The sequence below is a fragment of the Anabas testudineus genome, chromosome 5 (assembly GCF_900324465.2).
Source record: "Anabas testudineus chromosome 5, fAnaTes1.2, whole genome shotgun sequence".
NCBI lineage: Eukaryota > Metazoa > Chordata > Actinopteri > Anabantiformes > Anabantidae > Anabas > Anabas testudineus.
Window position 1 is genome coordinate 7778085 of NC_046614.1, and position 27760 is coordinate 7805844.

Consider the following 27760-nt stretch of genomic DNA (forward strand, 5'->3'; position numbering starts at 1 on the left):
GGTCCCATTCCAGAAAGGGCTGTGTGTTTGTGTCTTGTGTGCTGGGCATAGAGTAGGTGTGTACTTTCTTTCTTTCTGTAAATGTGTGTTTTTCTGTGTGTGTCTGTCAGCCTGGATACGGCTGCTTTGTCAGGTATGAGTGAACAAGTCTTGTTGAGATGAACATGTTAATATTTTAGCTCAAATTCCATAAAGGTTCAGAAGTGTGTGTCTGTATGTGTAGTGTGTTTTTCTCTTGTTTTTCATAAGCAACTGTATGTTGGTTTGCATCATGTTTAATTACTGTATACAGCCACAGTCATTAGGGACACAAAGTATGGGGCATTTTTACTATAATGACGGCCTCTCTCCGTGATCATGTTAGTGTTAGGTGTGAAATGATGAGGAAAGAAAAGACAGGAAATTAGCTCTAAAATCTCCTTAGGGTGAGTGAGTGCAGCAGACTGGCTGTTAAACAACACAGCCCTGGATAGGATGACTTATTATTACCTCAGCGAGTATTTTATACCAATAAGTCTTTACTGCTGTTTACTTCTCTCAATGAAAATATCACGTTGCCTTAGTGTCGCTGGGCTGCTCTGTCATACGCTAAAACAAGCTATTGTCTGATTTATGTATTAACTAGTTAGTGACACAAGAACAATAATTATCCCAAAGTGTCCTGCTTTGTTTTTGTTTTATGCCATTAAGCAGAGATAGTTTACTCTTGAATCAAATTCTGCTTATTCTGGCCCTGTTTCAGTGGAAGCAAGGGCACTAAGTAACTACTATTTTCTGTCTCCCTGCAGCCATATCAAATAGCCGTGGAGAGTTCCTACTTAATGGAGACTTTGTGGTCAGTATGTTCAAAAGGGAAATCAAAGTAGGAAATGCAGTTATTGAGTATAGTGGCTCTGACCATGTCATTGAGAGGATTAACTGTACTGACCGCATCGAAGAGGAGATCATTGTCCAGGTAAGCTGTCATGATGGACTGCAAGAGATGTGTGGCTGAATTAATTTAAGAGCATTGCAATGAATGAAAATTATGTCACTTAAGAGATAACTTTATTATTTATTTATATTTTGAATGCATATTAGTCATATATCAACATTACATTTAAACTTGCTCTTCTGTAGATAATAAACTGTGTCTTGACCTTCAAATGTTTTTACTTTTGATTTTAAAACCCCCTAATCTTACTATTTAATATTGCATATCACATTACCTGCATTTACCCTAGGTGCTGTCTGTGGGGAACCTTTACAACCCAGATGTCAGGTACTCCTTTAACATCCCCATAGAGGACAAACCTCAGCAGTTCTTCTGGGACGCTTATGGGCCCTGGCAGGAGTGCAGCCGCCTGTGCCAAGGTGAGGGGGAGGCACAAGAGGTTGTCAGGATGAGGTGCGATGGGAGTGTTCAGTGATAAATGGTGTGGTGAGAATGGCAACCACTGAGCTGAAGGCATAGAAGAGAGGCGATTGTTTGTCTAAACTTGACAGGTTCATGCTAGACATGCAGGATTAGAAGAAGTGATTAAAGTTCAACTTCATAGTATACTGTGACAGATTACCTTCCTTGGAATCGGTGGGGATGGTGGAGTGTGTGGGTGTGTGGGGGCAGATTGCAGATACACTTGAAAACCAGGTTTGTGTTGTGACTCAGATGCTTTGTTTGAGAATCTCCACTTTTTGCCCCTGCCTCGCTGGAACAACTAATACATTCAAAAGAGAAACCAATGAGTTCCTACACTATTTCTCTGAACCACATGAAGTTTAAATGTCTGCTGCCCACGTGTACAAAAGGTGCCCTGTAGTTTGGTGCATGGATGTTATGTATCAAAGGAAATTAGAGTTTAATTTGAGTCATAAAACTCATGAAGAAGGTCATTCTGTCTTTAAAGGAGAGCGTAAGCGGAAGATTCTCTGCAGCAGAGAGTCAGACAGGGTGGTGGTCTCAGACCAAAGGTGTCATGGTACAGCCAGACCTGCTGCCATTACTGAGCCATGCAACGTGGAATGTGAACTCAGGTGGGTATCACCAAATGTAAGTACTAAAGTACCTTTCTTAACTTGGTGATGTAAAAGTAGTGACAATTATTCCCCCTGCCACATTTGATGCAGGTGGCATGTGGCCCGTAAGAGTGAGTGCACAGCCCAGTGTGGAGTGGGGTACCGCACACTAGAAATACACTGTGCCAAAATCAACCGTGCAGATGGCAAGATTCAAAAGGTTGATGATCGCTACTGTAGTGGTCAGCGCAAACCTGATGACAAGGAAAGTTGCCACGGAGACTGTAACCCAGGTGGCTGGGAGTACTCAGCTTGGTCAGAGGTAAGAGTACTGCAGGTTACCTGAGGTTTGTGTGTCAGCATGATCCATATGTTTCTCAAAGTTTACCACAGCGTGTGTACAGCGTTACGTTTTCCCACTGACTGATCATCCAACCTTTGCACTGCAGTGCTCCAAGAGCTGCGGTGGAGGTACCCGGCGCCGAGGAGCAGTGTGTCGAAAAGCTGAGGCGGGTGGGGACGAGAGCAAATGCAGTCAAAGGGACAAGCTGACTGTCCAACCCTGCAATGAATTTCTATGTCCACAATGGAAGACTGGTGACTGGTCTGAGGTCAGACCAGTTTTTTTTGTATTGTCTTGCCTTGATTGCAACACCTGTTTGATATCTACTATACATATATATACATACACATGCACATACACATGCACATATAGAAACGCATGTATGTACATATATATATACAAAGACACATACACATACACGTACATATACTGTAGATAGCAAAATAGAGAAGAAATATTGTTTGAATACAGTTTCTATGTATATACAGTAAATTCATCTATGCAGAAGAATGCCCGGTATTTATGTGGCTGGGTTTACTCAGTTTAAAGAGAAAAAGACTTCTGTGGTTTTCATCCAGCAGTGATCTGGGTCAAATGTAAAATCACAGTGTTGATTGTGCATGTCTCAGCTTTGGGAGAGCTATTCCCCTCCTTCCATTACAGCCAGTGTTGGGAAATTGGTGATTGCAGGGTAGGACCGCTTGCCAAGCGTTGGGCTGCATTCCAGGGATATTTCAGAACTCCCATGTGGTGCTGCTAAATAGAAACAAATCTAAACTGTACTCTATACATACTGTATGCATAGTACTCAAGAACTTTATATATACATGCCCCGTTTTGGGGTCTTTTACAACCACAATTTGTTTTATTTTGTGTTCTAAACTAGTTTTCTAGCAGGCTCAACGGCTTGTAGGAACTGGTGTTGAGGTAACATACTGTATAAAAAATTTAAAACCGGAAATATTTATCTTTCAGTGCCTTGTGACATGTGGGAAAGGCTACAAGCACCGCCAGACGTGGTGCCAGTTTGGTGAGGACCGGCTAGATGATCGCTTTTGTGGCTCAGCTAAACCTGAGTCAGTGCAGACATGCCAACAGCAGGAGTGTGCCTCCTGGCAAGTTGGACCTTGGGGACAGGTGAGTCCCCCCCGAGTTAAAAGCAATGTATAGAGTAGAAACGGTGGTATCATTTGTTTGATGTTGTGAAAATGAGGTGTTGTAGCTCATAGTCAGATGTTAAGTATTACATTTATAGTATATTCCAGGTTAAACAGAAGATCACCACAGAAAATGAAGTAGAGTTTTTTTAAAGCGGCTGTTCCAGATATCTTGATTCACAGCCACTGCTGTCATAAATGTGCAGAAGGCAGAAGTCTAACCGGTTGATGGGAAACAGCAGTGTGTTATTCCACATTACTTTAGGTTTATGCCTACAGTACTTAGCACATCAGAGGATTTGTACACATTAAGGTATATTTGAAGTTGTTTAATGAAGTGTGATCAAATGGTAGCTGAAGTTGCTGCCACGGAAGTTTGACCCTATTTCGCTGGAGGCAGTGAGGCAGAAGAGTGCACAGAGTAACACCACTACGACTTTGCTACAGTGGAAAAAGGAAATATGCAATGTATATGAGCTAAGGGTCTTTATATATATTTAAACTTTTACTTTGCTTGAATCTTAGTATGTCTCACAGGGACGTGGAGGGATATTTATTTTGTATTTGTTTGTGTGTAGGGGTTGTCTTTGCTTGCCTTCTTCCCCTTTTCTCCACTTCTCTTTGGCTTAGTGTTTCCCCCATGTTAGTATGTCCCCCATAACTCCTTTTCTTCCCTCTTTGAACCCAGTGCACTACCTCGTGTGGGCCAGGCTACCAGATGCGAGCGGTGAAGTGTGTGGTCGGCTCTTATGGTGCTGTCATGGATGACACTGAATGTAACGCTGCCACACGACCCACCGACACCCAGGTAAGGAGGGCCTCTTTTTCTCCCTCTAGCATCTTTATTTCTTTACTTCTCCCAACTTCCCACAGTCACTCTTTATTCTTTCATCGCTGTGATGGCAACAATCTCAAACTGATTTATCCTGTGGGGAGGGAAGTAAGTGTTCAGGTTCATGCACAGTGACAGTGAAAACAAACACAGACAAACACATACTTTTCACTTCCACCTGGACTCCTGGAAGTTTTTCTGTCTGATCTAGTTAGACGTAGAGAAAAATTCTGAATCCTGACTTTCAGAAATACTGCATTACCTTTTATGGATTTTCTTGCTGAAACAGTGATAGTACAGTTTTATTTATTTAGTCATATCTCCTCTACCCAACTGGAATGCAGACTGAGACAAATGAGATGTTGTAGAATTTCAGTTACTATATATATTTAATTGTTGACCAAACCTGTTAACTTATGTACCACGCAGACAGAAACACGCACAGAAACATCAAAGAAGCCTATTTTGAGCTGAAAGACACTTTTGTTGGGTCGGGGTGGGACACTAATCAGAGGGCTAAGCATACATACTCAGGATGAGGCGCCGCTCTAGTCACAGTGGCTCTTAATTCCGGGGCTTGGGCCGCCAGAGCCAGTGACCCTGAAGCAGTCGCCCCACCTCGTTGTGATTTTAACCAGCCTGCCATGAAGTGGGCCACCAGACTGCTAGTCCCAAACCACTAGCCTCCAAGAAAGGCTTACAATGAAAGGAGCAGATAGATTTCCAGTGCTACACAGTGGCTACCGGTACATAAAAGGCAGGTCAGCTGTGCTGTTCGTTTGTTTTTGTTTTTTTAGACTGGATCTAGATTTGAGTTCTTCTGGTATCTGAAATCCTTAGCAGTAGATCGATGGGTCATCATAGTGTCTCATATTCGTATCAGTTCATACATTGAAAACGTGACAAAGTGTGCACAGCGCTACGTTTACTGAGGTCTAATTGTGTCTGTGGAATGAGGAGGCTGTGCAGAGTCTATGCAACCTGATTAAGACCTTCATTTTTAGACACTGAGGGTCAGAGGGCACCAGAGGGCAGGGGGAGAAAAAGAGGAACAAACGGAAGGGGAGGGTCGAGGGGATGGATTAGGGGGAGGAGTTTACAACCACGCCAGCATGGGCATTGGAGCCCTGAATACCACTCCACTATGACCTGTTATGACAGGGATCAGGGCTTTATGCTGAGTGGCTTACTGCCACAATCCATACTTTAAACGGACAGGGCGGACCCTGTTAATGCTGTTTTGGTAATGTGGGAGAAGAGATTGATGGGAAACAAAACTACCCTCAGACATATAGCTGAAGGAATATCTTTTAAGTTGCTAAGGACTGTCCCATGTCAACGGTGTCAACTCTGATATTCATGGTATTCTGTGATCAGGGACAGATGTTGTTACAGTATATTCATTTTGTTAATCACTGCATGAATGGGCGTATGTGTCCTCACTTCTACAGGACTGCGAACTGGCCCAGTGTCCCAGCAGCCACCCTACTCCCCCAGGGACCAAAGTCCCATCCCCTCAAGTCCACAAAACCCAATGGCGGTTTGGTTCTTGGACCCAGGTTGGTTATCAGCATCCTCGTTCCATTTGTTCTTTTTGTTTTTTCCCAGTTCATTAACATTTTCCCTGTGCTCAACAGTGCAGTGCCAGCTGTGGCAAAGGGACAAGGATGCGCTATGTGAGTTGCCGCGATAACCAGGGTGGTGTGGCAGAGGAGGTGGCGTGCGCCCACCTACCAAAACCTCCCGCCAGAGAAGTGTGCACAGTAGTGGCCTGTGGACAGTGGAAAGTGCTGGAATGGACAGTGGTAAGAAATCAAGATGTCATCATGTTGTAGAGGACATTTTCAAATAGGTTGAAATATGGAGGAGTTTTTCTGTAAAGAGTGACAGTGTTTGCACACTGTAAAGGTTTGTGTGAGCAGGGCTGTGGAGACAGGGTGACAGCTGGAAGGCAACTGTGCATCGAGATCTAGAGGGGGGCTGGAATGGGGATCGAGAAGGGGTGTGTGTATGTGTGTGTGTGTGGGAATTGAGAGCTGGGGCTCCACTCTTGTTTACAGATGTTTCTCATCAGAGTCCTGATGATACAGTACATCCAGACTGCAGGTCTGGTCTCCATACACACACACACACACACACACACACTCACACACACATCCCACCAAGCCAAAGACACTCATTGACCCCCTGAAAGAAGTAGTTCATTCCAAGGCCAACACAGATTTCAGAGTCCTGTCTCAGCCACACACACACACACACACACACGACACACTACATTTACTAACTTAAGCTAAATAGCTTTCTCTATCATGTCCCTAACATGACTTTTGTTATTACCTCCAGTTTGTCACCATCGTTTAGTGCCACATCATATAGCTTTATGTATGAAAACCATCTTGCAGCATCTATAATCATGTGAAATCCAAAAATGAAAATAGAAGCATTGCCTCCATGTCTGAAGCAACAGGAAATAACTTTGTTCTCCTAATTGTGAGTTAACAGCCGCCCCAGTGAAAGGATTTACTGTTGGTACCTTATTATATCATGATAAGGAAATGAACGTTTCTGCAAGAAATAAATAAAGACAGAAATAAAGTAATGTATGTACCTATATTGATGATCTCTTTGTCCACTTTGTGTGTTTTCAGTGCTCAGTAACTTGTGGCCAGGGGAAAACAACGCGGCAGGTACTGTGTGTCAACTTCAGTGACCAAGAAGTGAATGCTAGTGAGTGTGACGCAGACGATCGTCCTTCAACAGAGCAGGACTGTGCTATGTCTCAATGCCCGTCCCGCTCCAGTGAGTCCCGACCTTTGCCGTCCTCACCAAACACCAGCACCAGGAACAACCTGCCCCGTAGTCAATCCCACCTATGGCGGACTGGACCTTGGGGCGCGGTGAGGCATCTTACACACAGCAGGACTGCTTCACAATGGTTAACTAACAAACTATTTCTTTAGGGGTTGACAGCTGAATATTGTGCTTCATGTTCTTCAGCCAGTCCCCCCGCTCAAGTTTAGGAACTAAACTGTTTTCTTCTGCTAACTGTGGTGGTAAATATACTCTGTCCCAGTGAAGTCAGACTGCAGAGCACAGCATTTTATAAGACTTTGATGTAGTTTAATTGTTACTGTATTTTGCAGAGTCCACAAACGTCTTACAGTATGTGGATCAGTTATTTTCCTCCCATGGGTTAGTGATAATCTCTGTTCAAAAATAACTTGACCTTTAAATAATTCTGGGAAGTGATTAAAGCTATTTCTGGTAACTCTTCCTTCCTCTGTCCTGAGGATATCTATTTTAATATAACGGCAGACATGTCACTCTTTTGACATGAAATGTCTCTTACTATTGTTCTTTCAATTTTTATATGAGTGTGTGCTCTGTGCCCACCTTTTATACTATGTACTGCACATTTATTCCTCAAAGTACGTCCTTCATGCGTTTAACCTAGGGGTGTTGCTATTGACACAGACATATTAATCCAGCACTTTGTTTAGTTTTATATTTCTGTGTATTTATACATGATTGCGTCTAAACGAATGGTAAATAATATACAGTGTCCCTCTGGGGCTAATTTTCAACTATATACTGAGCAAGTGTTCGGGACGTGCATGTGTTGACGGTGTGCATTCTTCTCTCTCTGTAACAACAGTGCTCTAGTACATGTGCAGGAGGTTTCCAGCGGCGTGTCGTAGTGTGCCAGGATGAGAATGGCTACACAGCAAACAACTGTGAGGATCACAACCGGCCTAGTGAGCAACAATCCTGTGAGTCAGGGCCATGTCCACAGTGGATCTATGGCAACTGGGGAGAGGTAAGACAGCACTTTGCTATGGCAGCTTGTGTATGCTTGGAGGACGTTCATTTGTGTTTAAATAAATACTTTCATACAGACTTTCCTCAGAGTGAATATTTGAACGTGACTTGGATTTTCAAATACAGATGTACTTTCATGTTAAAAGACCCTAGTGAGTTTTTCTCCTTCCCATTCAAACATTTTTCCCCATACTCAATCGTAAAACCCAGTTTCTCCTTCTGTTGTCTTCAGTGCACCAAGCCATGTGGAGGTGGTATAAAAACGAGGCTGGTGGTGTGTCAGCGTCCAAACGGCGAGCGTTTCAATGATCTGAGCTGCGAGATCCACGACAAGCCGCCAGATCGTGAGCAGTGCAATACACAGCCGTGCCCGTCTAGCCCACACTGGAGCACAGACCCATGGAGCTCGGTACGCTCATGAAAAATACTCTTTATCTTATTTTTCAGCCTCACATTATTTCACGTGCCCGTAGTCTAACTCTCTTTCACAAACAAAGGCAGGCTGACTGTGGTGCTCTTGCCCTGGAGAAATTACACTCCCACTTCTGTGCTTTTACTTTTAACCCACTCCACTTCCTGCTTACTCTTTGGTGCCTGTTGACTGGTCAACTTTTCTCAAGGCATTCACAAAGTTAACTTCTGTGCCGCTTTAATTTGACTCTTTAAACTTGCATCATACCAAAAAAGAAGTGCATGACAAAATGCTTCAGTGACAGCTGCGACCATAAGAACATTTTTTTATCAATCCTAGTTACCTTGAAACTGTTTTGGAGCCCTGTACTAGTATTTGAAAAAAAATCAGGATCACTTTGTATCACAATCAATTAGGTTAAGTTAGTTTTGTAAAATATTGTTTCTTAAAGATAATTTATTAAGATATTTTTTCCTTTTTAACTTTTATAAATAGCATTAACTTTAAGTGATTTATTTTGTGTCTTAGCTTTTTGTATTCGCACATTTAGCCAATTGTTGTTCATATGCAAATACTGATGAATGTTTTTGTATATCAGGAATATATACAGTACAATGCCTTGTTATTTTATTATCCAAAGACTGGCCTAATCAATTCATAAAACTGTATTTGGGCTGTGTACTATATACTTTACATCTTTGTGCTATATGCATTTTTGAAACAGCAATTGTATTAAAAATTCAGTTTGCCTCAAGGCACATGTACTTTTTAGAGAAGTTACTAATCTAATTTAGACACTTTATTTTATTGTTCATGTATTTTCCCTATGTTAACAAACCAACAGTGGTGTTGGACCAAAATAACATTGACATTAAACTTCCTGAAACGTCCAGTATCAGTAGTAAACACCATCAAACAGCAGCTGTACCAGCACTGTAAAATAAAGTGTCTCTCAAAGTTTGTGATAATTAAAACTAATAGCTATTGTATTTCAGTTTGACAGAGGGTTTAGATCCAGATTTTTTTTTTTTTTTTTAGCGTGACCAAAACACTAGTTTAAAGCTCTCTGCTGCAAAGGTGCTTGATATGACCATATTTATACTGTGTTAGCTAATGCTTGTTTTGTACAGTAAGTACTCTGATATACTATGCGCAACAATACCTCACTTGGAACGAAACACAACTCAATTAGCCATCAAATCTACACGACAGTGGTGCTTTGGTCAAACAAGGGAGTTATGAAATAGAAATATCGAAAATGCTATGTGACATGTGGCACATTGCTTGTTGATGCTGCCTTTCCATACATGGTTAGTGAAATGCTGGCCACATTTATTGGCTAAATGCAAAGTGTAACACAGGTTTGATGAAATAATGTTAATAATTGTCTTTGAATGTCCATTTCACCTTAACGAGAATGGGCTATTTCATTGTTGTATTTTGAACACGTGACACCTGTGACCACAGGGGAAGTTAATAGTGTTTTGTATCCAGAGCTCTTACTCTGAGCCAACATAATGTGTCTACCTCAGTCTCTGTTATTATTGCCCCCCTGCCGTATCGTTCTCTCCCTAGAACTGGAGGGATTTTGGCTGGCTAAGATTAAGCATGAGTTGTAGAGGCTGTCCAGCGCAGTTGATGAACCTAAACACAGATCCAAGGTGTGTGACGTGTCCCGCCAGCAAAAAAAAACTGATCCAGAATCTGTGGTTAGGGGCAACATTTGCCTGCAGCCCACCCAGTTGACTCCTCCTGGTCATAAATGCCTGTACTGACATCTCACCTTATTTTAAGGGCCTGTTAACACAGCAGTGAGTACATTTTTTAACCACACATACTGTAATTTACTAATGAGAACTGTCACTTGTAATGACTCCCACATGCATATTTGTAAGGCATTGTATAATCAAATGTAGGTTGAATCAGTGAATGTAGAGCACAGTATGAACATATCACAGTGAATAATTCTGCTGTTCCTGTTTAATTTCATTCCTTTAATTCTCAGCAGTTTGACTTTTTGTGGTCAACCCATTGGTGCAAATAGCAGTGCAACACTATATCAATAGGCTCTTGAAATAAGTATGTTGTATCTTATTCACAAATGGCAGTATTAGTGTGTGTTTCAAGAAGATTTCTGTATATTTATGTAATTACTTGTATTTATTGTTACTTCATTATAATGTTATGTCAATATTTAATTTTTTTATGGATGTGTTGGATTTCTGTTCATTTCCAGAAAAGGTTACGATTAAAGTGAAGTAGAGGTCCTATCAAAAGGCTTTTTTTCATTCTTATTTGAATAAAACATCTATGTCACATGCAGTGAACAGGCCAGGTTCACTGCTAAAGACAAAGAAAAAATAAATCAATTTCAACTTGCTGACAACTGGCACTCCAAAAAGGTTTGAAACTGAGATAACTTAACTTAGTCTCATTGCAGTCAAGCCTCTAAGCTCTATATTAAATAATTTACTCAATATAATCAAACCTCGGCGTTGTAGTAATTACAGTGAAGTATTCTAAATTATTTAGTGTTTTCCTCCTAACTTTGGATCAAACATTTAAAAAGAGTGACTTGGCAAAAAGCTTACGTAGCTCTGTCCATGGCACTTTATTCAACTGAGTGATTTTCCTGAATTAAAAATTCAGGAATGACCAACATCACAACCAATTATTTTCCGTGGTCAGGGCCCCTACTGACCTCTGTGAGTGACACCGCTTTTACCGTCTCTGTCAGTGAGTTCAAAGCTCTTTGTAATCAAGGTAAATCTTTGTGAGTGACAGTGCCTCAGCAAACCATCTATCTCACTTCATGTTCATTCTCGCTTAATGCTTACCCCGGCTTTTTCTGGGATGCATGCTCAGCTATGAATTTCCCCGGGCCCGGCGCCCTTGGCCCCTTTCTGTCAAGGCCCACTAGTCTAGTCTAATGCATGTTGATGACAGTGTATCAATGTGGGGGCCCGGTGACAGTGGCTCGAATGAGGGAGGCTGTCAGGAAGACAATGCATTTGTGTGTTGGCGGGTCAAGGGTCACGTTTGATCTAAGGAGGGGCCCCTGCTTGGTTATCCCATCAGCACAGGCTGACTTCTGGGAAATAGCCTGTGGTACAAGGATAAAAAAACACACAAAAAGAGGAGTTCAATAGGATTCCTAAACACTGTGCTTACATTGGAAAGTAACATGTTCACCGGGGTTCATTTCTTATAGTGACAAGAGCTCTGCCCCGCTAGGTTTGTAATAGTTGTATCTGAAATATGCAATTTGTGTCATTCAGGAGTCATTTAAAACAAAACAAATTGGTTTGTAATGTCAATAAAATCATGTTTACTTTTCATTGTATGATGAAATAACAGGAAGCAGTGATGTCTACACTGCTCCGCATCACCACAGAACCCCAGAGAAATTGTGAACAAAAGTTATTTACCTTTGAACGGGTTGGGGTTTCGTGCACCGATAAAACACACAGCATTTTAATTTGGCCCATTTGCACTGATGCCCAAGGTATTCTGAGGACATCTAGCACAGTACAACAGCAGGGAAGCCATTGTAAAAACATATGCAAAGCTTCTGAGGAGTGGCCAAATAACAGTCTGGAAGTCTGGCTTGGATTGTAAATGCTCTCTTTGAATGATCTGAACCTTTAGTGGAAAGCACAGTTTCCTCTGTGGTGATCCAATTACTCTCCACAGTTCACCTCAAATAAATGTGGTACTTTATACTGTGTTTGTGCACTGTGTAAGGAAAACAGACAAATACAATCTCTGTAGTGACAGTGGTGGTATTTGATATTTATACATAGTACTGTAGTACTGTGTCAACAGTGAAGGGTTGCATGTCATTAGTATTATTCCAATTAAAGACACATAAGCAACACATTGTCATTTTTATTCAAATGTAATCACGTCTGCACAAAAATCACAAAGCTGAATAATCTCTTTTTATCTTTATTGACAGTATAAATGGACAATCCACTGACATCACTGACAACATAAGTTATTCCAGTAATTGTAGCTCTTTTCAAATTGAAAGCGGATGTGAAGGGTTTAAAAGGGCGAATAAGCATTTAATTATTACTCATTTCATGAGCCCTCCTCCCAAAATGAGGTGACAGGTCACAGCATGCTCCTATGCAGTACAGTCCATTGCTGGTCAGGACAGTACCACACACGCCACAGGCCACGCACTCATTCAACTCTGATCCTGTCGCTTCCCATCCATCCCCACATGCAACGCCCTCTTTGATTATCCGAGCATAGCCCAGCCCTTCTCCACTCCCTCCTGTAACTCTGCTGTTTGTGTGTGTGTGTGTGTCTGCCTGTCACACCGAGTTAGACTTTGAGTAACTCGATGAACCCGGAGGTGAAACAAACTGCTGCCGGGGTGATCGGGCACGCTTCGTGATTGGACCATCTACTCACGTGGAACTGGGACTTATATCCCGTTTCTTTTTTTTTTCTCTCTGACACTTACCTGTTCAAATGTTACGTTTTTAAATTATAGCTGTGTGCTGTGATTTTTTGTTTGTTTGTTTGTTTGGGGTTTTTTAATCAAATTCTGATTTAATTGATCCCTATCATGCTATTTGACTTGAATAATCCCTAACAAAAACCCACATCAGCTTTATTTAGAGCTTTTAATTTTTTTAAATGCACATATTTACAAAAACACAATTTGATTTGTGTTTATCTCCTTTCCATCTTGCAGTGCTCAGCCTCCTGTGGAAAAGGCTTCAAGTCCCGTAAAGTGAGCTGTGTGACCGGGTCAGGCCGCCCTCTCCCAGAGGAAAACTGCCAGCATCTGTCTCCCAAACCCAGCAAGCAGAGGCGCTGCCGAGGTGGACGATGCCCCAAATGGAAGACAGGCAACTGGGGAGAGGTAGTGCTCTCTGATCCTCTACCACTCTTGTTCTCACGCTGCCAGACATTTCGACCCCCCCCCCTCCTTTCCACTCTAATGCTTACCAGCTTGCTGGCAAATATGTGCATATGTGTGTGAACATCTGCAGCTAAACCTGACGGTATTTATACACCATGCAAGGCCACTAACTAAGGCAGGGTGCTTTTACACATCACATGGTGGTTTGCAGCATTGCAGCACAGGCCTGGGCAGCAGCAAACACAAGGTTTCGGGTGGTGTAATGCTGGAACCGTAACACCACAGTTAAGTAAGACAAACAGCGAGAGGGACATAAACCTCTCTGTTTGATCTTAGGTCCAGCCAGTGGAAATCTCGCCCGCGCATACCTCTGGGCCTCACTCTTCTCTCCTCTCTGTCCCTTGTATCCTCTTATTGTTGATCACTTTTTCTTTCAAGCCCATTTCCTCCCTTTTACGTCTTTACTTTTTTCCCTCTATCTTCTGCCTCCACAATTGGAACCACATGTTTGCCTCTTCTTTGAATGCACTGTTGAACGGGCGATTTGCTAACGTCATCGTGCCAGACGCACTCATGTCGTGCACCTGGGCCGCTGGAGAGTTTTGCCTTGTGCTTGTTCCCTTTCTTTTCCTCCCATTACTGTCTCTTTTTCTCTTTCCTCCTGTCCTACTTCTCTGAATTTACCCCAATGGTCAGGAATCACAGCACAGAAACACATCTGTGCTGCATACGTCAGAGAGGATGTGTGTCTGCTCTAAACAGCTGTGGAGCAGGACACATGCCAGGAGAAAATGGTACTTTAGGCTCTTAGTCAACTGCATGCATGCAGAATGATTACCCATGGTGCAACAGGCTGCCTAGTGGTTCAAATGCTGAGATACCAAGGGACATTAAGATTACTGTAAAATGTGTTGAGTCACACATTAATGGATATGTTGAAAAGCTGTGTAACAGATGATGTGTTTGTATAGATTCAAGTCATGCAGTCATAGATTCCTGCTGCAGAAACTCTGGAGCCTGTCAAATTACGTGATCTCCCCTCAACTCATTAATCTGGATATGTTTATCAGCTGCTGCCCCTGTAACCTGAAAAATTATGAGCAGTTTGATGGTGGTCTCTCTCAAGCACAATTAGGCACACACACACACACATAAATACACATGTTCTAAACTACATAAATTATTTGTCATTATTTATGTATTATGTAACCTCCATGAATTATATTAACTTCAGTGCAGGGCACATTAGTTATAATCAAGAGCATCTGTTTGAAAAGAGAAAAGACAAAACAATGTTAGTGTAAAATATAAACACCAAAATCATAAAACAAATGAATTCAAGTTACTGAAGTAAGTCATTTAAAGTTGGTTCAACTTGGCAAGTTTGCCTTGAAAATGTAGTTCAAAGTTGTGAATGAATACAAAATAGTTAATCTAACATAATGTTTTGAGTTTTAAAAATGTAAAACTGGAATTTCATGGTTTCCTGCATTAATTTCTCATAAAATCCGATCTGATCTTCATGTAAGTCAAGAGGATTAACCAATATAATGTGCCTAAAATCATAACATAGAAATAATTCTGATTTTTCATGACTTTATTGAGAACAACCATAAAAGGTCTGGGTTCTTACTTGGCCACTGCAAAAGGCAGATTTTGTTTATCTGAAGTCATTCTGTTGTGTGTTTTGGGTTATTGTCCTGTTGCATAGTTTCAAGTACAGACATTCTCAAATTATCCTGAAGAATCTTACCCTATCTACCCTAATCACTGCAAGCTGGCCAGGCTGATGCAGCAAAGCAGGCCCAAATCATGACGTTTCCTCCACCATACTTTACAGTTGGGATGATGTTTTCATGATGATGTGCAGTGTCCTTTTTATGCCAAATGTATTGCTGTGGGTTCTTTCCAAATAGTTCAATATAGTTTCATCTGTCCACAAAACATTTTGCTAATACTGCTGTGGAGTGTCAGTGTGCTCTTTGGCAAACTTCAGGAGTGCAGTGATGTTCGTTTTAGTAGGCAGCAGCTTCCTTCGTGGTGTCCTGCTATTGACACACTACTAGTTCAATGTTTTACCTACTGTAGACTCATGAACACAGATGTTAGCTAGTTCTAATTATGCCTTCAAATCTTTGGCTGACACTTCTTTACCTCATTAATGAGTGCTTGTTTTGCTCTTGGGTCATTTTGAGTTGACACTCACTTCTTGGTAGATCATCTGGAAGTTTAGTCACGGCAACTGGATTTCCTTTTTGTCAGGTCGAAACGTTTCACTACTCATCTAAGTAGCTTCTTTAGTTTGAAGAAGTGAAAACATTTTGAACGTTTTGACCTGACAAGAAGCCACAGTCCCATAGTGTTTCTATTTGTTTGCCTACCTGTAGACTGGCGTTTGACTTTGTAACGCTTTACAGTTTTTTGTACATCGACAATTCTTGATCGTAGGTCCTCTAAATGCTACTTTTGGCAAGGCATAGCTCACATAAGCGTATTCTTCTTGTGCGGAACAAAATTAAAAGGTTTAAGTGTTTTTTGTCGGTCGAAGTAGATCTAGTCCACACCCAAGTAGCACCTGATTCCAATTAGTTTTTTTGAGGTAATTACTCTAAGGGTTCACATACTTGTTCCACTATCACTATTTTTTTTGGTTGTTCTCAATAAAGACACGAGAGATCAGAATTTTTTGTGTTATTACTTTCTATTTGTTAATACTCTTTATTTGGATGAAGAGGAGATCACATTTTATGACAAATGAATGCAGAAAACCACGACATTTGAAAAGGTCACCACTGTAAATTCAGTGAACTTGAGAAAACCAGTTGAACAAACCTAGGATGTAAGGCTCACTTGTTTAGTTACACGGACAGTCTGCAGGCTATGACACCATTTTGTGCCACAGTTATACCAACATTTGAAACTGCTTCTCAAAACTTTAATCAGGTTTTATTATGGAAAGAAATAACCATTAGTCAGTCGAACATATATTAGAGATGCATACATTTCTGTCGTGACTGAGGAGTCTGGAGAGTATAAACTTTCAAGCGGGATAGGAAGTCTACTACTTTAGTGAACTATAAAATCTTTGTTTAATACATTGAATCAACTTTCAGGAGTTAATAAATCCTTTAAAACAGCTCGCGCTTACAACTTTCTGGGTGGCCTGAAAATACCAACCAGAACATTCAGAGTTCAATTAAGTGAAATTAACTAAATGTACATATTTCCATTGATTCATTGCTGCTATAGTTTTTCTTTTTTTTTTAAGTTGTGTATTCTCTATTATCCGAGAGCTGATGTTGAGATGGTGAACAACTAGATTTACTCCAACACAGTGGAAGTCAGTGTGTAGGTAATAACCTTACATTACCTGTCCCACATCCAGTGTTCGGCATCATGCGGCGACGGCGTCCAGCAGCGGGAGGTGTTCTGCCAGGTCGGAGACCGACGCAGCCCGCTGGAGACCGGCTGTCCCCGGCGCTCCAGACCGGCATCCAGCCAGAGCTGCCGGGTCGCTGACTGTCCCTCCCGGTACCGCTGGAGAGAGGGAGAGTGGCAGGCGGTAAGCACAATGATGTCCGGGTGCGTTGGGACACAGCAGCTCCGCAGCTGCGCACGACCCAGCGGGCTCTGTGGTACCTGCAGCCGCTGCAGCTCCAGTCCGAGGCACTGCTGTCGCGACGCCAGGGGGGAGGAGGAGGAGGAGGAGGGGAGGAGAGCTGCTGCAAAGTCTGACCAAAATCAGATGAGCCCTTTGGTTTTTTTTTCAACCAAGCCGAAGCCTCTTTGTAAAGAGGGTCATTTCAGACCTAATTCTGATTGGCTAACTCACTGTTTTGGGAGCATTTGAATCTGCAGGGTCTTAAAAAGTGTTTTTGTGTTTATGATCTGTGGTTTGACAAAAACCTCTGCATGACTAATGCTCTTTGCTGTCTCTGTTATCTGCTCTTATTGTGGAAGCACCAGATAAAGAGCTGTTGCTCAAACCGAGGGGACGTATGCTGGCTGGTGCATCCCTGCACTCAGCACTTTTCTGTGATCCAGGAACCTACAGATACTTGTTGAGAGTCAGGGACCTGGGTTATTAGTGCAGGCAGGCTGCAGCAGGAGTCTCGTCTCTGCCGTGATTAAGTGAACTTGAATCTGGGTCACTGAGTAGCATGAAACGTGTTTTCTAGGACTAGATTGTAATTAGTGTGGAGAAGTGTTTGGTGCTCCCTGCCTGGGTGTCCCAATTAACAGCTGGAGGTAATTACAGCAGTGCAGCCAGCTCCTACATAGACTTCACAAACAAAAAAATAATGCCTCTTTATTTTCTGCAGTCTAGCATATTGCCATAGTCGTGTCTGTTAAATTAAATATTTTTGCCTATAGCTTTGCCTACTATCAATATTATCAAAACGTGGGTACCCATTATCTATAATACTATGCACAGCATTGCTTACAGTACAATAGCAGTTACAGGCACAGTTGCAGTCGTTTTGACAGTGTTCAGCGTGTTAAGATTGATGAGGACCATCTGGAATTGGCTGTAGTGGTAACACCACAGAGTGTTTCTGACACAAGTTGAGGCCTCGCTGAGCCCTTCTTGAAATATGGACTTGAATTTCAGCTCCTACAGGACCGAAGGTCGTAATAGTTGAGTTACCACACGGACCTGAATGTACTGTACTAATAAATCATCCCTGCAGCAGTTCTGCTGCTGTAACCTTGTAGTCAAGCAAACACTTCATCTGAGGGCACAATTGTCATAGCCACACCATTACAAAACAGAGGAGGTGAGGTAGAGGCCTAACAAAGACAAATGTACCAGCCGCCCTGAGTTCTTACTCTAAAGGAGTAGTAAGGAGTAGTTGTGGAAGACAAAGTTCTTTAGATGATTTAAAAAAATGTATATACAGGATGTTTTTTTTTTTAACCCGTAAAACAGAAAAACAAAATAAAACAGATAAATGTGCTGTTATATTCTGTAACAATGTTTTAGTTTGTTGTTCGCACAGGCCAATAGGACTAAATGCAGACAGGGAGGCAGGCGGGCAGGCGCGGTGAAGTAACGTTAAAAGAACATGCAGTGCAGGCAAGATAACAAGAATGAGTTCACGGCATGAGAGGCATGAAGGGAAACCTTCCTAGTTGCTGATTGATCTGGCTGGCAGCAGATGGAAATGGCTGGTATAAATCTTGGCTCGATGGTGAGGACGCTGGCAATAGGTGCATGAGTGGATATAATGATGGTTAAGTCTCGGTAAATACAGAGAATCTGGTTTGTGTTGTGAGGAAACTCACATTATGTTAGGTTAAAGTGAACCAGTTATCTGTTGGCTGTACAATAACAGACTGATAATGTTGAACTACTGTTTTAAATACATAAAATATACTATACTATTGAATATACTTTCCAATATGATGTCCGGCCTGTGTTGAAATTGCATTTTATTGTGCAGTAACTAATATAACTGTGCAGTTGATATTGATTATACCTTCAACTCTTTTCAACAGACTCTCACAATATTTTTATTTGGTTTGGCCTTTTATAAAGATGGTGACATTCTGTTACTAGGAACACAGCTCATTAATATCACAAATTGTATTAGTGATATGCTTGAGTTGTGGGGGACTATCCAGATGCCAAGACTTGAGGCAGCTGCTTTCTACTAGTGAACTTCAGTTTAATCAGACATATTGTTGGACTGTAAAGAGTTAGAAGATGCTTAAAGTCTTGTCAGGTCTTGGCCATGTCCTCAGGTTTTTCTTCTCAAGCAACTGTGTTTTCCCTTCAGACTTTATTTTGACATGCTTCTTCCCTAGTGCCAAGCCAAAGCCTTTATTTTTCAAATGGATAATTCCAGTCCTAATTCTTATTGGCTAACTTGCTTCTTTGGAAGCAAATAAACAACATGGTCTTACAAACTCAGAGCTGCAAATGAGCAAATAATATGCAAAACCAGCCTATTAGACATTTATAGCATCAATGCCCTGTATAATATATCCATGTCATATTTTTCTCCTGGTACCACTCATGTATAATTGGGCATCTTTGTAAAACACCAGTCTCTCTTTTCTCAACTATAGTGCAGTAAATCGTGTGGACTGGGCCACAGACGACGATCCTTGCAGTGCGTGGACCACAATCAGCAGGAGGTTCACGAAATGTACTGTGTGAACCAGATCAGACCTCCAGACATAGAGAGCTGTAACAACCACGCCTGTGAATACATCTGGATCACAGGAGAATGGACTGAGGTGAGAGTCAGACAGGCTGTGTCTCATCCACCTGATGTAACAGGCATCGAGATTTTAAATTGTAAAAAGTCCATTTTCAATGCTTCTTTCTTCAAAAATCCACACCTTTGACTTCTGTGGTGTGATAAGGACAGAAATCACCTGTTTGTCTTCTGTGAGGACCTCTGTTGCTATTTCATGCCCGGTGATTTATCCTCTCCTCCAGTGCTCAGCCAGCTGTGGCCAGGGCTACCGCCAGCGTCTGATCTCCTGCAGTGAGGTGCATGTGGAGAATGACAACTATGAGTATGGCCATCAGTCTTTGTCCAGCTGCCCTGGGAGCCCCCCTGAAAGCTACATGCCTTGCAATCTGGGCCCATGCCTACCACTACAGGAGTGGAGGGTTGGAGCCTGGGGACTGGTGAGCAAGTCCAGTCAGTTATTGCTATTTTATCCAAGTGGCACATAAATCTTAAGTTTACTAACCTCATTTGTTAATATATTTTTAAGTCACTCGACTGTCTTTTAGTTTTTTTTTATCAGATTTTTGTTATGATGCAGTAAATTAGTGAAGAGTAATTGCTGTAGGGTTAAAAGAACAGATTATAATGAGGTTACTCATGCACATCATTTTAATCCATGAGGTTTAATGGCTTTCCTTTGCACACTGTAAGCACGTGTCCACATCAATATCACTGCACTTCATGTGTGCACGTGAACATTTCTCGAGATGACGAGCTCTGCAGATAGACTGCGAGGCCACGCGTTTTACTTTCACTGTCACGGTCCCCTTCCTCCCCTCTAGTGTTCAGCGAGCTGTGGTGATGGAGTGATGGAGAGGACGGTGCGGTGTGTGTCAGCAGATGGTCAAGAAAGCAATAGGTGTTCTCCAGACGCCGCGCCAGAAGGCAGAAAGGTCTGCAGAAATCCAAGCTGTGAGTATCAGAGAAAATGGCTGCGGGGTTAAATACAGGGTAACTGAATGCATCTGAAATCAACTTGATCTGGTCATCTCTGAGATTCAGCATTCAGTGAAATATTTATAATCGGAAGTAAACTTCAAACACTTCCTATCCACTGTATTTACTTCCCTACAGTATCATGGAACATCAAAGAGGGAACCTTATTATTTTCTTTGATTTGATGCAGCGATGTGCTGCACTTGACTTAACTCCTGAAGCGTGTGAACATGCAGCCCGAGCACCTCTGCTGTGGTAAATCTTTGCCGTACTTACTTTGTTTTTCTGTCTCCAAGGCCATTTTCCCTCCAGCTGTCAGGAGATCCAGAGCATGAACAGCCCACTCCCAGACAGCGAACATTTTCTCACCATTCAAGGAAAACCAGTCAAGGTAAGATTATATGAACTGGTTACTTCATACGTGTACAAAGAACATTTAGTGACACCATAACAAGTTTTATTGAGGAGGGGAGAGAGACAAGTCTTCATGCTTTCTATTCAGACGACTTAAATGCTAAAAGAATGTTTTTGTGCGGTGTGACAGCACAAAGTACCTAAAATGGTAACTTGCCAGTTGTAACAACCATTGTAACATCTTCTCTTCTTCCTCTTCCACGTATTTCTCCTCAGGTCTTCTGTGCAGGAATGCAGACAGAGACTCCGCAGGAGTACATCACCTTGACAACAGGAGAAGGGGAGAATTTTTCAGAGATCTTTGGTTTCAGGTAAAACATCCAACAAGATACCGATGACAGCTGTTTGATTACAGAATGAATATCAAACCGATTCATGGTGTTGCATGAAGTGTAAAGTCCAATTGAGATAAGGTGTGTGTGTGTGTGTTTGTGTGTGTGTGTGTGTGTGTGTGTGTGTGTGTGTCTTCACAGGCTCAATGATCCAACCCAGTGTCCAGCCAATGGCTCCAGAAGAGAAGACTGTGACTGTCGGAGAGACTACACAGCTGCTGGCGTCACCACCTTCTCTAAAGTCCGCCTGGACATCAGCAAGATGAACATCATTAGTAAGCGGCCCACACTCACGCTGACGGGCAGATGGCAGACACAAACACTCCGAGAACTGCGTCCTGCACCAGTGTTAACGCTACTATTACTCTCAAATAACAACTTCCTTTGCCATTTAATTATGTCAGCGCTCATTCGGATTAATGGGCTCAAGATGTCTTCAAGGTTTATTTAAAGACAATTACAAGCCTTGAGAATATTGACTGAAACTGCTCTAAGTAGATGGAATTATACAGATATTACCATTAGCCTGACCCTAAAACGGAGGGCAGGTTTAGTTTAGGTTAAATGACACAAGGCTCGGTCATTATGGCAGATGGAAGCTATCATTATGCAAGTTCATCTGAGGTCTTAAAGCAGCACATTTCAGGATACAAATTTCTAAGAATCCTTGTTACATCATGCCTGACTAGTTTGTTTTACCTCATCTTGTTGTTTAGCTACAGACTGGCAGTTTGCTTTTACCCGTGAAGGCAAGAGTGTGCCATACGCCACAGCCGGAGACTGTTACAGTGCTGCTGGTTGTCCACAGGTGAGGATGGAAACCAATGAATCTACAACTACTTTATAGTTAAATTCTCAAAACACTACTTTTTGCCTGACTCGCAGTCGTCCATGACATGATTGGTTTATGTCTCGCTAAAAGCTAATTTTACACTGCAAATAAAGTTAAATGGAATTTACACACAAAGGTGATCTTGTAGATTCTGTGTAGTTTTTCTGCATATCAATGCACATGGTAAAAATGAATTCTCATGCATCTTTAAATATATTTCTGATGTGATATCTTATTTGTATTCTTTCTCTCTGTGTCCTTTACTCTTGCTTTAGGGCCGCTTCAGGATCAACCTCTCAGGAACAGGTTTCAAGGTGGCTGAGGACACCTTGTGGATCTCCCAGGGCAACTATGCAAAGGTTGATGTACAAAAATCACAGGTATTGACAACGTGGCATGTTACTGGGAAAAGATCAGCACTACAGCCTTAAATCTCCCTGTTCTGTAAATCACTTACATCATTTTCTGTCCTTTTACCTCTTACATCCCATGTCTCCATCCTTACTTTCTATTCTTTGTCTGTTCTCTTGGCTTCAGAGCTTCAAGTGGGCACAGTCCCAAGTGGATTCCGTATTCCCATCTCCACTTCTCCTCCTTCTAGGACCTTTATTGGGCAGCTGCTCGCTCAAGTGCCCCCACTCCCCCCTACCCTCTGCTTTTGAAATGGAGATCAAGCTGGAGAGTTCTTTTTGGCAAAGCTAAGACAGGAGGCGATGCCAAAAAGTGTTCACAGTCTGATATGCATAGCCAGCCGGCCCACTCTGGGCTCTCCAGGCCGTTTAAATGAAGTCAGGTTGTGACAGTGGGATGGAGAGAGCACTCCAGAGGAGATCAGACAAACCACTCGCTGCATGCTGTGCCTTTAATGTCGTGGGACAGGGCTTTGTATATAGGGCCCTTGTTGTGCTCATCTGATGCAGTTTCTTTTTTGTTGCTAGTTTGTATGAACCCGTCCATAATGCTGCAAGCAAATTGTGCCAGTGAAGCGTTAGCGATTAACTAGCTTGTGTTTCTCTGCTTGTTGCTGAGAGTGATTATCTAATTCACACCTGCTTCCAGTGTCACCAAAACAACCCTGCTGTTGGGTGGAGAGGTTCTAGTAGAAGCAGCACAACCTACACGTCCTACACTGCCAGTTCTTTCTTCTTTACATATCCTTTAAGCTCACACATCCTTTACACTTCACATCCTTACAAAATATGATTGTTTTACCAAACTAGCAGCAGCAGACGCTCATAAAGGTCATGTTGTTCCTCTTGCGTCCACAGGATGGTAGCAGAGTTTCAGGAATGTGTGGAGGCTACTGTGGGAAATGTATACCGTCCTCTGGCTCCACTCTGCCTGTGACAGTGGAGTAACCCCATTGAACAGGTGCTGCACACTTTTTTTGTCAATGTTTTTTTTTTTAACTAAATTGAACCTAGAAGTAGAAACTACATGCATGTGTTTTTATTATTGTGCATTTGTAAGAACTCATGGCTAAATGGGCCACTGACAGTGTTGTGTCTATATTGTCTTTTAGCATCATCTTGGCAGTTCTGTTCAGGTTCTTGTCACATCAACACATCCCTCCCGGTGATGCGGCCGTCTTAGAACTCAAACCTGTCCTTCACATGACCTCATTCATGTGTATAGTGTAAAATATTGTGGTGTAAGTACTGTACATAGCAGGATCGAAATGTCTTATTTATTGTACTCGGAATTTATTTTTGTATTGTAATGTAATTTAATGGTTTTGTTGTCACTAACAAACACTACACAGTTGCCATTTATCAGATATTTGCCAGAATGTGTGCCACTCGGACTTTTTCGTGCTGTTGTCACTCCATATGTTTCTTTTTAAGTTGTCTTTCATCTGATAATGTTATCGCTGTGATCGTCAGCAGTCCTGTTGTTCATATGCAGGGAGGTGTCTTGAAGCAAACGAGTTCTTTTTTTAAACCTTCATCACTTCAGGAAAGGTTTACAGACACATGTCCGGTATAACCACACTTATCCACCGAGCAGCTTCTTAAGAAAACGTCTTTGGTTACTTTGAATGTATTTCATAGTCAGATTTTACCTTCCTAAACTGTGCCTTCCTAAATCGTGTGCAACTCTCGCTGTCACTTTTTCCAGACAGGGCGTATAGCTACTTACTGAGCTGCTGACAGGTTTTAGCATTCACCTCAGGAACGCTACTCCTTCGCTCACGTCTTAAGCGTTTGCAGCCGAGCAAATTCAAACCCAGGTGCCACACGCCGTCTAGATTGTGCTCAGGCTGCAACTCTCCAGCTGTTAAATGCAGCTGTTGATCTTCGTCCAGCTGGATGGGAGGGAGAAGAGTATAGCCCTGTGAACTGTAGCACATCGTCATTAACAGACGAGTACCGGGGTCAGGTGCTACAATAACACACTGCAGGAAAAACCAGGTGTTGCTGCTATGGCAACCACAGTACCATACTGAAACCATAATTTTAAATAGTAGCACTCATTTCGAGTCATTTCACTTTCATTTGTGTAGTACAAGCATGTTCACTCACCAGCGTCACTATCGTTCTAAATATTATTTTAGATTTTGAACAGGATCTGAACTTCTGTGCAGTCGAAGGAGCACAGGTAGCGAGGGAGCTGCTGTGGAAAGGTGTAATATGGTATATTTAAAACAAGCCTAGAATGAAGTGTTTGCATGCCAAGACTGGTTTGTGACGGATTTGGAGCCCAGCAAGGAAGTTTACCCATACACAATCCACATACCACACAAAGGCACACACACACACATACACACATAGTCGTGCAACATAAGGCTGTAGGTTGCGAAACCCGTAGAGATTATGCTGCCAGACATCAGAGAGAACCGAATTCCTCTGTATATCACTCAGGTAGCGTGCAGTGACCACGGAGAGCCATTATCCTTTTAGCTTTTACAGAGCAAACAGGTTATCTTATCTGGAGCAGCTTAAAAGAATTCAGAAAAGAAAAAGAGAAAAAGACTTTACCTTAGGCCAGTAAAATTCCAGGAGATACTGCGGAGATATAATGCACCGGTCCATCCCTGGAGACACCAGCATGATTTCTGTCCAGATGCTGCCTGTAAACTTTTGCCTCCTGTACCTCCTTCTCTCTAGCTTTTAAGAGCCTGTCTAAACTGTACATACTTCCCGTTTAGAGCATTTTGACTTGTTTTTTGTCACAGTATCAGGGTACTTAGTTTTTTTTTTTTGTATGCTGTATGTTTTTGTATCTCATTAACCAGTGTGGACAGGAAAATTGCAAAATATAAGCAACATATACATGAAGAAATTACACTTTTTGTTGTTTAAGCCTTGTGTAGCTTAGGTACAGTATGTAAGCTACGTATTATACGTGCAACTGATTAAGAAGCCATACTTGCTTTTCTAAGCAGTTTTATGTGGTGCTATTTCAGTGCCTTATGTGATAATGTACACACTTCAGCCAAAGGGAATTTCACAGTCCTGCCACTATACAAGTAATGATTTCTGAACACATGGTGAAGTAATAACTTGGTGACAGTCACAACTGACAAATGCACTTCTCATTGTGAATATACAGTAGTTCAGTCAACAGAGTTCTCAGGTGCCATACAGTAAATGAAGGGATTCTTATGATATTTAATTGTATTTATCTTATTGTATGTGTTTGCCACATGTTAATCAGGTTAAGTGTCCTTATACATTGCTTTATTTTACATGCAAATATTTATTTTACCTTCTTTTTTATGTGAATGTACATAGGCTTTTACCTTAAGTGACTATGAATTACCAGCGCAAAGCAGTGTCACCATAAAGTGAACTGTCCGGCGGCACGTTTCCTGTTTTGTGAATACATTTTTTTTTATATATATGTCATATCCTCATAAATTGTATGAGCCTTGTTTTGTGCTGCCGTATTAAAAGCATAATTTATGTATGAGACCAGATAAGGCAATAAGGAAATAAAATGCCTGACCCACATCGTGCCCGCCTGCCTGTCTGTTCTTCATACTAATACTTCATTGTAATTCCACTTTGTCCTTGATGTATCATCCAACTGTGACACTGGCTATAAAAATCATGAATAGATAATGGTCTGGTTAATGTTTGCACCATAACATCCTCAGTGCATAGTGCTTCAGCTTGATTATGATTACATACTTTAAACTATCACAACAGTCTGGCTTGTGACCTGACAGATGTATTTTATTGAGCTAACCTACTTTGTGTCTGTTAAAGTGGTGCATTAATGGGCATCTACCAGGTGTCAGCACTGGTTCTCATAAATAAAATTTTTTACTGCTGATCTCAGCAGACACAAATGGGAATGCACTGCTATATGAACTTGTTCCAGATCGCTGGGAGTTTATTATACACTGAAGTATCTCTGACTAACTCACACAGTCTTACACAAGCTATATTTCATGTCATTGTGGTCACTTCAGGTGTAGAAATAAGAGCTGGCACGTCATTTAGGGACCGACGCCTCAAACGTCTGTCAACACTCTAAGCTGTTATTTAAACAGTGGCTGTTACACGGGGGGATACGCACACGTATGAAAAGCAGGGAAATGGAAGGAGGCAGCAGCTTTCAACAGCTCCGGAGGGCTTGTCCAAACTTAAGATGTGATTCAGAAGTCGATTTGCCAACATGCCAAAGAAAAAACTCTCTATCTCTAAAGCTCCATCTCTTTAACTTTTTAATTCTTAGGCTCACATGAAAGCTGTGAGACGGCTCCTCTGTGTAGCAGCATGATGACAGCAGCATGTCAGCATGTTTGTATTACATCACATATTCCTGAAAATAAAAACATCAGACTCATAGGAACATTTCAGCTGATGCAGCCAAATGTAATTTTTGAGCGCTCTGCCTCACTGCTTCTAAGTAGCCTAGTTTCATCGCTGTTCAAAGTGGAGATTAACTCCTTGAAGCATGCCGAAAGAGGGTTTAACACTACAAAACACCGTTTCCACTTAACACTCCAGGTTTTTATCAGCATATCTGATCAAAACAGAAACTGGCACCTGAGATCTATTCCAGTAATTTCATGTTTTCCATCATAAGAAAGAATAAGTCACAGTCACCGGCAAAAAGAGAGTAACCTCACTCATCTGATTCCCTGTGCAGATACGGATGTTGACTTAGTGGTGATGAGGTAGTTGCACTTATAATTACAAATAGAAGTACAATCATAAGCACCTTAGAATCAGTGAAAGTAAAAGCACATGGCTTATTTTGGTTAATGCTACGTGTCAAGTGGCACAAAGGGGCTTTTCACTGTATGTGTATTTGACATCTGTGTAATGTTTGTACTTCTGTGTTTTTAATGCGGATGGTTGAGGCTTTCAATCCCCATAGAGCCTTCAGAGATGAACTCAATTAACCCTCACAGCATCTTACAATAATCTGTTTATTTCTTAGTCTATTAAAGTTTGTTTTGTGTATTGATAAGATAGATGGGACAATGTGGACAAAGGGAAGGCAATATTTTACACTGGTGTTCCACGCTCCAAGCATCTCTGCAAACTGAGTCGTATCCGGATCACAAGATCAGATGTTTCTACTGCGAGGATAAATCCATCCATCCATCT

The 27760-nt window shown here is 41.8% G+C and overlaps 1 protein-coding gene across 2 annotated transcripts in view; it reads left to right on the forward strand.

Annotated features, from left to right (window-relative positions):
• Window positions 1-23989, forward strand: part of LOC113155070 (A disintegrin and metalloproteinase with thrombospondin motifs 9) — a 35696-nt gene extending 11707 nt beyond the window's left edge. Inside the window, exons 17-40 of one of the 2 annotated variants that reach the window (XM_026349571.1) lie at window positions 789-955; window positions 1224-1353; window positions 1887-2013; window positions 2107-2317; window positions 2445-2606; window positions 3314-3475; window positions 4184-4303; window positions 5779-5886; window positions 5965-6132; window positions 6976-7224; window positions 7983-8144; window positions 8379-8555; window positions 13267-13437; window positions 16823-16999; window positions 19510-19680; window positions 19886-20080; window positions 20465-20594; window positions 20915-21009; window positions 21249-21343; window positions 21506-21639; window positions 22081-22172; window positions 22472-22576; window positions 23465-23567; window positions 23719-23989. In XM_026349571.1, coding sequence (XP_026205356.1) covers window positions 789-955; window positions 1224-1353; window positions 1887-2013; window positions 2107-2317; window positions 2445-2606; window positions 3314-3475; window positions 4184-4303; window positions 5779-5886; window positions 5965-6132; window positions 6976-7224; window positions 7983-8144; window positions 8379-8555; window positions 13267-13437; window positions 16823-16999; window positions 19510-19680; window positions 19886-20080; window positions 20465-20594; window positions 20915-21009; window positions 21249-21343; window positions 21506-21639; window positions 22081-22172; window positions 22472-22576; window positions 23465-23554 — 3398 coding nt within the window. In that variant the 3' untranslated portion in view covers window positions 23555-23567; window positions 23719-23989. Of the gene's footprint in view, window positions 1-788; window positions 956-1223; window positions 1354-1886; window positions 2014-2106; window positions 2318-2444; window positions 2607-3313; window positions 3476-4183; window positions 4304-5778; window positions 5887-5964; window positions 6133-6975; window positions 7225-7982; window positions 8145-8378; window positions 8556-13266; window positions 13438-16822; window positions 17000-19509; window positions 19681-19885; window positions 20081-20464; window positions 20595-20914; window positions 21010-21248; window positions 21344-21505; window positions 21640-22080; window positions 22173-22471; window positions 22577-22733; window positions 23339-23464; window positions 23568-23718 lie in introns of those variants that run through there. The other variant, XM_026349570.1, reaches the window with a different exon arrangement.
• Window positions 23990-27760: the final 3771 nt, after the last annotated feature.